General features: G+C 34.3%; 1 protein-coding gene across 1 annotated transcript; it reads left to right on the top strand.

The window, feature by feature from the left end:
• Nucleotides 1-3399: 3399 nt before the first annotated feature.
• On the top strand, nucleotides 3400-9038 carry LOC309491180 (uncharacterized protein; the record flags this gene model as incomplete). The annotated part of the gene is made up of 3 exons (XM_082160603.1): nucleotides 3400-3451; nucleotides 5198-5338; nucleotides 8344-9038. The coding sequence occupies 3 exons, from the start codon at nucleotides 3400-3402 to the stop codon at nucleotides 8652-8654; spliced, it is 504 nt and encodes a 167-aa protein (XP_082016729.1). The 3' UTR covers nucleotides 8655-9038.
• Nucleotides 9039-11116: the final 2078 nt, after the last annotated feature.

Below are 11116 nucleotides of genomic sequence, written 5' to 3'. Positions count from 1 at the left end.
ATTGAATTAAACAAACTTAAACATAATGTGGTACATTTAATCCAGTATGGATAGCCATCTGTATATTATATTCAGTACATATCTAGCTGTAAATTCTGTTCACAGTAATAGTTATCTGTATATTATATTCATAGGACAAATCTATCTGTAAAATTCTGTTTATAATAGTATTTAACTCTATATTTATTCAGTACATATCCATGTTCTGCACTTATGGAACCACTGTATATCCTGCACTTGCTGCTATTGCACTTCTGGTTAGACCTAAACTGCATTTCGTTGCCTTGTACCTGTACTTGTGTAATGACAATAAAGTTGAATCTAATCTAATCTAATCTAATATTCCAGGAAGTGACTCACATGAGTCATGATGACAGGTAAAAGAAAATCAGAACTATAAGGTACAGTAACTCTTACCTCATGCACACATCTACATTGCATTATGTCAAAAGATGAATTTGTTTTGTTGTAATTGGAAAAATGCAATAATAAATGCATTCCTTTTTTTTTGTCAAAGTGTGCCAATAATCTTAATAGTTTTTGTTTTTATGTAACTGTAAATTATTAAAGTTCCAATTATTTGTATCCTGATTGCGAAGTTACTCCCTAAGCCAGGTCAAACATGCAGCCTACTGAAGTCCACATGGGTTGGGGAAACAATGCTGACTTACCGGTAAATAAATGTCATCCATGAAGACAGGGATCTTTTTGAATTCTGAAAGAGTGATTTTGCTCTGACAGTCCTACTGCATTTTCTGTCTCTGTGGCTTTTATGTCTGCATTCCCTGGATAAACCGTAAGGTAATATTAAATCAATGTTAAATACAATATCTAGATACATCATCTGTACTTTAAATGTAATTAAAAGTATGTATTGCTCTGTGACCGACCATTTCTATTATGTAATAGCCAAAAAGAAATTTAGTTGTAAAATAGTTCACTAACAAAAGCATATAGACTACTACAGTCTAACTAGGCTGCCAATGACAGATTGCCACAGTAGCGTTACACCGTGTCTACACCAGACACAATAAATGGACCATTGCAAAGCACTTGGACTATGTCAGAATTTAGAAATAGAAAGGGGAATCAGTTTACTGTAAGGAATGTGTTGTGTCACATTGCGTTGCGCCGCATCAAGTGTAGACAATACTGATTATAATGGGTTATTAGCTATATTGTATTTGACGCATCGCGTTACGCCGCTCGCGCCCGGTGTAGACACGGTGTTAGGTGGGGAAAGTTACCATGTATATTGACATAAAATAGCATTTTAGAGGTCAAATAAAATCGCACCAAGGGAAATTTACAAATCTAATAGAACACATAACTTACCAGTGAAAGCCGTCTGATGTATCATGTCGTCTTTTCATCTTCATGCGACGGCCACATATCCGACACAACATCTTCCTTGCTAGAAGTCTCTTTTTCTGAAGCCATTTTACGAGTCGAGCAGTAGTCCTCTTAGTTGGCTTATCGATGAGCAGAAGTAAAAGCTCTGTCGTTAGATTCATGTTCTTTTTTGCTTTTGCTTTTAAGCAGTAATAAAATAAAAAAATACAGTACATAAAAACACCCAAGCCTCAACCTCAACACTGATGACTTCTTGAACTCATGACCCTGAATTTAGCCGCGAAAATGCGGACTCTTAAGTTACCATTTCCGGGGTTTTCAGTATCGGAAGTATTAATAATAAATGCACGACACTGTTTCTACGACTTTTGGAAACCTCGCAATAGCGTTAACTCGTTTTTATATCAAGGTAGTGGTATAATTAAACATTTAAAAATGAAAAGATTACAATCTTTGTTATGGGTGGCACTAGAGGTTGCCTGATTCTTTTTTCAGTCAGAAAATCTGCCAATTAACTTTAACACCATACTAACTGTGAACATTTATAATTTTAAATAGACATAAGGGGTTACGTTTTTTTAATATTTTATTGGTGACAAATTAACTTTAAATAGATAACATATGCCAGAAAATACATGATTTTTAACTTCTTTTTTAACGAAATAGTAGATAATCTAAAATAGTGAAGACAATAAATGTTTTGTGTAAAATACTGTTTATATTATTCATTCAGCCACGTTTTTTAAATCTTACATACGAAGTAACTGTTACAAGAAAAGCAAGCCATGCCACCATCTGGTCACCTACACGAACTGCATAGCAAACCGAACAGAATAGAACATGAAGGGGGGTGTAAATATTTTGCGAATTTTAAACAAAGTTCAGATATATGGAACAGCACCCACTCTGACATTAGTTACATCATTTGACAACTGCAAAGATGTACAAGATCCACCTGAGCTCCACGTTGTGTTTAGGGGGAGCGTCAGGCCTCTGTGATTAAAGTGGAACCAATGGTTGCTGATGAGGATGACGAACAGCATCATTTGACAGAGCACACGCAGCAAGAAGCGTGCGAGCACCTGGAGGCAGACAGCAGCGCTGTAACTGTGACAGAAATGGCAAGCCAAAGCACTAAAAGTAAGCGGATAAATCGCAAAATACCATCTAAATATAATTCTGATGTGTATGGTGAGTATTAAAGCTTTAACAGTTACGTTCGACATGTTTGCCTAAAGTAACATGCATTACTAAAGCTAACGTGCACGTGGTAGAGGCCGTATTGCTAGCATGTTATACATAAAAATAATAAAAAGGTCATTGCGAGTATTTATCTTTTTATTATTTTTCTTTTTTTCTCTGTCAATTGCAAGTTTGCATCTCATAATTCTGACAATTTTCTAATAACTGTAAGATGGCAGAATTGTGAGAAATAAACTCGCAATTCTGACTTTTTGTCTTGCAATCGCGTTTTTATCACGCAATTCTGACTTTTACTCTAAATTCTGACTTTTTTCTCAGAATTGCGGGATATAAAAATTACCTTATTTATAGTAAAAAAAAAATATATATATATATATATTCCTCTTTTTTTTTATTCCACGTGCTTTTTTTTAATGGCGGAAATAAGCTTCCATAAAAACGTGTATATATATATATATACAGGGTGGGCCATTTATATGGATACACCGCAACAACATGGGAATGGCTGGTGACACCAAAGTCCCGTTTGTGGCACACCAGTACATGTGAGGGGGCAAACTCCTCAAGATGGGTGGTGACCATGACATATACTAATGTGCCACAAACAGGACCTCAATATCACCAACCACTCCCATGCCACCACGGTGTATCCATATAAATGGCCCACCCTGTATATATATATATATATATATATATATATATATATATATATATATATATATATATATATATATCAAGTACAAGTATCACAAACTGGAGGAAGCCAATTGGATGGAAATTGTTTTCATGTCAGAATATGTCTACTTGGCCACCCCCTTACTCTACTCTCCCTACTCCTCAGAGATGCCAGTCCGCAGACCTGCTCAGTTGGAGGAGGTGGAGAATGATGTGCAAGGTAGGTGTCTAAGAGTAATGATTTGACAAAACATTGATTGCACCAGTTGAGCCAGACTTCTTCTGAGAAAAAACCCTACAGTACTTTTTTAACCTTAGGAAATAGTTCAACGAAAAATGAAAATTCTCTCACAATTTACTTTCCCATATCATCCAAGACATCTGATTTTCTTTATTCTGTTGGATTTAAATGAAGATATTTAGGAAAACAGTTATTTAAGGTCATTTCAGTACAAGTGAGTGGTCACCAAAACTTCAGGTGACTTCAATCTTTTCTGAAGCAATCCAAATGGTTGTAGGTGAGAACAGCCCACAACATAACTCATTTTCACTGTAAATATTTGTATTAACAGCCATCAGCATTCTTCATCAAAAAGCATGTGGATGACTGAAGATTTTTGTTGCAAAATTATATTTTAAATTGGGGATTTAAACAGTGAGCAAAAACAGTGGGGGGAAAACTAGCTTTCTAGGAAAATTAGCTTTCCTGTAGCTCAGTGGTAAGAGCATTGCGTTAACAACGCAAGGTTGTGGGTTCAATCCCAGGGGATTGCACATACCTGTGTATAAATGTATAGGATAATGCAATGTAAGTCGCTTTGGATAAAAGCGTCTGCCAAATGCGTAAATGTAAAATGTAAATGTAAAACTGATTTAAAAAATGTAATTGTTCTGTCATTAATCTTTAAACGCATACCAATTTGGATCATTTTGCCCTTGTTTAAATAATCTATCCATCAAACATTTATACCATCCCCAAGTTTCAGCTTGTCATTTTTGATAAATTATGGATATTTGTCTTGCACAAACCCATCAGTCGAGACCCCCCGGAGCTGTTTGTACAAATTGCTACACATTCATTCAATTTAGAATTTTGCACACGCAAGTTGAAAGGCATGGATAAAACATTTCTGCAACATGTATCAAGTTCATTGATAAGTGTGCTTGCACGTGTTAATCATTTTGATACTATATTCATCCCATATTCTCTGGATTCCCTGAATCTTCTCACAATATTATGAATGGTAGATGGTTAAACACCTAAATTCTTTGCAATTTTGCATTGAGAAATGGTTTTTTTTTTTTTTTTTTTTTTGTCTGACAATTCTGTCATGAAATTTAACACAAAGTAATATGCCTTGATCCAGTTTTCCTGGCAAAGATGCACATTTTACATCCAATCACAGTTTTAAAACCTTTTAACTGGGATAGTCTTTCATCTTTTCACTTTTATTATGACTCTGTTGCAGCCATAAAATTAAAAATGTGTGTGTGTGTGTGTATATATATATATATATATATATATATATATATATATATATATACAAAATACATTTAAGTTGGTCCGTGAAAACATTGGAAATCTTTAGTACTTTTGTAATTTAAATAAATGTTAAAAATAATGAACCAATCACAGATTCTTGATTTTATTGCATTTTTCAAAACATCCCAACTTTTCTGGAATTATTGGGTTGTATCTATCTACCTATAAAGATAGTTTAGTTCTTATTGTGATGATAAATGTCTGTGTAAATGTCTCAACAGGATAGCCTGTTGTGATAAATGTTGAATGTTGGAAATACTACCATTTTAGAAATTACAAATTAAAGAAAGGATATTACAACTTTCCTATGAATGAGACAAGGGGCTGCATAAAACTTTTATATTTCTGATACTATGCAAATATTTCCTTGTCACCTGCACACTTCGTTCATGCCTACATATTTTTCTTTGATTTGTCTTTTAGAAGAGGCTCCAACTGCCCATATAACTCTTTCCAAAACAAAACAGACAGTAGAGATGCTGAAGACGAAGATCCAAGCTCTGGAGGAAAAAGTGGAGTCTTTGACTGAAGAGAGAAACTTTCTCAGAGAGAGACTGGAAGATGGTAAGTTCCCCCTCCCTTCCTGTGGCACAAATTGGGAATTACTGATTATTGTGCCACAAAGAAAAAAGGTTACTCAAAGACGTAAAAAAAAAAAAAAAAAAAAATATTAACTCATACTGTTCACTTTGTTATTTAAAAACAGTTGCATTTGGTAATTTTCATGAGAGTACATGTACTTCCTGTATATGTTACAACACAGAAGGGGCAGACACACGGATAAGGTAATGTGAGTTTATTGATAACAACCAGATGAGTGATCGGAGTGCAGATGAAGGTGAGTAGATCTGAATATAGTCCCGATGATGATGACTTGAATGATACAGTATGTCCTTCTTGCAGATGGAGAGCGGAGAGGGATTACCGGAACCGGAGAAGACACAGGAGACGAAGACCCACGAGGAAGACTGGTAGACGGGGAGAGGAAGCCACGGAACAGGTAAGTAGTATGAGGAGTCCTGGAGGTAAGCATACAGAGAAGCGTCTAGATGCGAACAATACCGGACAATGAGTGAGAGCGGGGTTTAAGTGCTGGAGGTGATTGATGAATAGATGACGTGCAGGTGTGTGTGATCAGTATTCAGGAGAGGAGGTGCGCTGTGAGTGAGTGTGGGTGGAGTCTGGCGTGATTGTAACAGTATATATATATATATGTATATGTATAATAAAATATACAGGGCTTTCCATTAACTTTTTTTGCTCACCAGCCACTGTGGCTAGTGGTTTTCCAAAGTTACTAGCCAGTCAGCATTTTCACTGACCACAATTTTGACATCGATACCATGGGGGAAAACTGATATTGATATTTTTAATATTATCATGATTCCAATATCTCCATAATTTGGCAGCCGGTATTAGGCTGCTGTCTTTTTAAGACCTGACGCACAACCCATTATACTGAGTAATTATACAAAATCTGCAGGAACAAGTCAAATTAAGCGCAATACGCGCAGTCACACACTGAAATTCAAGCCCTGTAACAGCAACAATATTCATTCGGAGCAAATGAAATGAGTGGATAAAGGGATGGTTTGTTTGTCAACTCACTATTGGAGAGATCACGAGAGAACGATAAAGTGTAGATGGTATAGTTTCTGTTCTGCGGGAAATGAGTATTGGAAGTGCTTCAGATATTTCAGTATCGATAGACTACTAATATATTTATTATTATTGTTATTTTTTTCTGTATTTCAAGACTCAAAGAAGATATAACTATCTGTACATCTGTACATCCTGTACATCTGTACATCCAGTCCCAGAACCCTACAGTATCCCAGCTGGAGTCATCTGAAGATACAACATCTTCAGATGACTCAAGCTCAGATTCATCAGAGCCTTCACGAAAGAAAAAGAAGGATAAAAAAAAAAGAAGAAGAAGAAATCAAAGAGAGCACAGGCCGGTGATTTCAAAAGAGGTACTACAGTACAGGTTACCATTGTGTCTTAATGTATTCACAGAGACCTATGTTGTTATAATAATTTTTAACCAGAAAACACTCATTGTCTATTAGGGCTGGGTAGTTTGACCCAAAATCTTTATCACGTTTTTTTTCTGGCGGTTTCGCGGTATATCACGTTTTTTTCACTGGACCTTTATTATGGCTAATTTTGCTTTAAAGGGATACTCCACCGTTTTTTTCATATTAAACTATGTTATTCCCTTAACTAAGACGAGTTGATACACACCTCTCTCATCTCAGTGTGTGCACTCAATCGCTCTGGCGCGCGGCGACACTTTGATAGCACTTAGCCTAGCCCAGTATATTCAATGGTATCTAACAGCAATGAATTTAGAAGTGACCAAACACATCAACGTTTTCCCTACTTAAAAACAGTTACAAAATAAAACGTGGCGCTTTTCTAAGCAGGTTAAAAAGGATAACTATAATCTATGGCGGAATAGTACTTTTGGGAGTAATTCGACTCGGCGCAGTAAAAAGTCACGCCTGATCCTCTTCCTCTCACTTCTGTCAATAGTGGGAAGAGGATCAGGCGTGACTTTTTACAGGCGTGACTTTATTATTACTATTAATCGGAGTACACTCTACTGTACAATAGTAATAGCCTCTATTTTTGTTATTTCAAATCAAATGGCTCTACATGGTATGTGCAGTATTAAAGAGAGTTGGTTTTGTGAGTTACTGTTGTGTTAAAGTTGTTACTATTGGTGTAAGAAGGGTATGCAGTTAATAGAGGTCCGCCCTCGACACACTCTACATAGCGCTCTTCATAGCCATTGAATAGATACTGCAGCAGTTTCAGCGGTATGGCGGTTTTTGAAAAATACATGTTGGTCTCGAAATTGAAACATGGTTTACTGCCAGCACTACTATCTATATATTTAATAAATGCACCTTACTTCTTTTTAAGTCTCTCCATCATTGTGTAACTCTTTTAAAATTAGTTATAATTAGTGCTGTCAATCGATAAAAAAAACAAAAACAACTATGATTAAACTATAAAACTGTAATTAAGCGCGATTAAAAACATCTACGTTTTTAATATTTTAAATATTGTAATAATTTCACAGTTACTCTCCAAATTAATGTAGAAACAACTTAAATACGGTATATTTGAAATATTTGTTGTAATGGCATCTTTTTATGAAGCCTAGTATCACTGATATTAAAACTGCTACTGATGTCTCTGAAATTATATATATATTTTTAAACATTAATGATATAGACATTCAGCATTACAGTATAATTAGAAGCTATATAAATTTCAAGTGAACGTAAAACAATCTTCACATAAACCTATTATAATTAACGTAAACAAAAAAAATTAATCGCCTGCGTTAATGCACTAATTTTGACAGCACTAGTTATAATAGATCAGCTTTAATTAAAGCTACATGATTGAATAGTTTGGGTTAGATTGATTAAGCCAGTGCTATGGCCTTAAAAGTACCTTATTTGCATATATTTGTGTGAGTAGTGGCAGCATGCTTTGTCTATGGAATGATTTCTCCTCATTTGCTTTTCTGTTCTTTCATGCATTTATTCCAGTACGAACTCCTGAGGAGTCTGTTTTGCGATACCACAAAGTCCTCCGACTTGTCAAAAGTGGCTCAACAAAGACAGATGCCTATAACAGCGTGGGAGTGGACCGAAACACAATTGTGAACCAAGCACCAATTGCAGAGCTGGCTGCAGTTAGCCCTGACATGTTCAAGCTCCTGAGGGCTGGTTTCCAAAAAGGAGACAGTCTGCAAAAATTTGCGGACAAATGTTTGGCTCAGTGTATTTTAGAGCCAAATGCAGGTCTCATATGTGCTATGAAACAGGCCAATGACCTGTTAGACATTCTGAAAAAGTAGTTACTGAAAAGTAGTTAAGTACATTTTAAGCAGCATTGTTTCTTATGACTGCTTTTGTTCTAGTGGTACTAATCATCCCACCCCTTTAGTACAGCTCAGCCCATGAGCTAGTTTTTTGTGTGTGTGTGTGTGTGTGTGTGTGTGTGTGTGTGTGTGTCTGTTTAGGCAGTTCAGTACAGTTGTCATAGAAAGGGGAGTATATATTATTTAATTTTATATTTTGTTTTAATGTTTTGTTTAATGTAATGTGTTATGGAAATGTGTTTTTGGAAAGTGTTTAATAAACAGCTTTTATAAACTCAAGTGATGGTCATTAATGATAAATGAATCATTAGCTAATGGTTTGCAAATATATAATTATGTTGTGACTTTACTTGTTGAGGCACATTATTATTAACTAGTCATTTAGTAATTGTAGTCATTTACACATGAATTTGCACTAATAATGCAGTAATTAATCATGTATTAATGCATATTAGTTTACCTGTATTGTCTGGAAGATGAAATACAAGGCTTTGGCTCATTGTGGTAATTAACATATTAATTAATACTATTAGTTAAAAAAATGAGTTATTAGGGAATTAATCCACAATGACATATGTAATTAATAACAATTCATGTATGAACTAATATATTAACCAGACATACTCTTAATTAGTTCCTAATGTGGTAATCATGAATGAATAGCTTAGATAATCATGAGTTACACATTAATTCAGTATTATCTGTGCATTAGTTAAGCATGAATTAATGCTTATTAGTGCACCCGTATTGTAAAGTGTTACCACTGTTTTAATGCACAATATGATTATGATATTCTTCATAAGCCCTGATTACAGAAATATTGATTTCATATTGTAGATTCACAGATATATGCTAAATATGAAACACCCATAAATTCAAAGAATAAATACAGGAAAGATCAGAGAATCAGACATGTCTAGGATGATTGTTACATCACCTCAAAAGCCAAAAACACCTGATCATCTTCCTCTTGGCTCTTTCTTGCCATAACAAATGTGTTTTATAAACTCACTGTTACAGCAGCCAGAGAGAGATGAATGGTAAGAAGACAAGGGACAAGAGACCAACTAAAGAAAATACTGATCTCCATCATGGTGACAACAAACTTTATTATTAACTAAATCTCTGTTAATTCTCAACAAGAACTTTTGTACATGTATGAAAGAAATAATCGTAAACTGGTTTGTAAACTGGTTTCACACTCAGTGTTGCTGGAAGTCAGTTGTAGTTCTTGTGTTTCTCTTTTTTCTGTTCTTGTTTGTCTGTCCTTCAGTGATTCTGCTTATCAGGTGTTCATCAGTGTCTCAATTCACTCACTTCTTTTCATTCACTCTGTCAAGTGGACTATATTAGTGAACTAATGTAGGGAATAGTGAATGAGGGTATAGGGTGTGATTGTGAAAACAGCCACTGAGAGTCGATTTTGAGCATTGTTAATTCACAGTATATTCCTGTAGGCTAGTTTTGTTTTATACGGTATATTACTGTTTTAATGGAAACTGGTATGATATTGTCAGAATTTGGCCTTTTTTTACAGCAAGGGTTAACAGTGTAGTCTCTATTTTCATGCTACTAGTACTTAGTTTTTAGACACTAGTATCTATTCCATTAAGTTCTAGTGCTTATTCTTTAGATACTAGTACCTTTTTAAAAGATACTAGTAGTTATTCATTAGATTCTAGTGTCTATTAAATTTATACTAGTACTTATTCATTAGATACTAGTACTTATTTCAATAGTGACTAGTAACAAATTCATTTTTTTGCCATTGACTTCTATGGGGATCTGTCATTCAGATATCAACTATTCAGTTCTGACTAATGTGTATTCCAACTGTGACTAGTACATATATATTAGATACTAGTAGTTATTCAATAAATACTAGTACTAATTCATTAGATACTAGTACCTATTAAATATTATACTAGTACTAATTCATTAGATACTAGTACCTATTAAATATTATACTAGTACTTATTCATTAATTACTAGTACTTATTCATTAGATACCAGTACCTATTAGATATTAGTACTTATTAATTAGCTAGTACTTATTCAGTAGATACTAGTACCTATTTATTAGATACTAGTATTTATTCCAAATATTACTAGTAAGATTTTTTTATTTTACTAAGATTTTTAACTGAACTCTACCGTGGCCGTTCTGACTAGTCATAACATAAGACGAGTAAAAAAGCAGCTGTGACTAGTAAAATAAGAATAGTTACTAGTAACAATTACAAAAGATACTAGTGTCTAATAAATAAGTACTAGTATCTAATAATAAATACTAGTAACTAATGAATAAGTACTAGTACCAATTTAATAGGCACTAGAATCTAATGAATAAGTACTAGTGTATTTTAAATAGGTACTAGTATCTAATGAATAAGTGCTAGTATCTAATAATAAATACTAGTAACTAATAATAAATACTA

This window comes from Leuciscus leuciscus (genome assembly GCF_965113295.1).
Source record: "Leuciscus leuciscus genome assembly, chromosome: 25".
NCBI classification, from domain to species: Eukaryota; Metazoa; Chordata; class Actinopteri; order Cypriniformes; family Leuciscidae; genus Leuciscus; species Leuciscus leuciscus.
The sequence above is the reverse complement of the archived record's forward strand: the minus strand, read 5'-3'. Positions and strand labels throughout refer to the sequence as shown.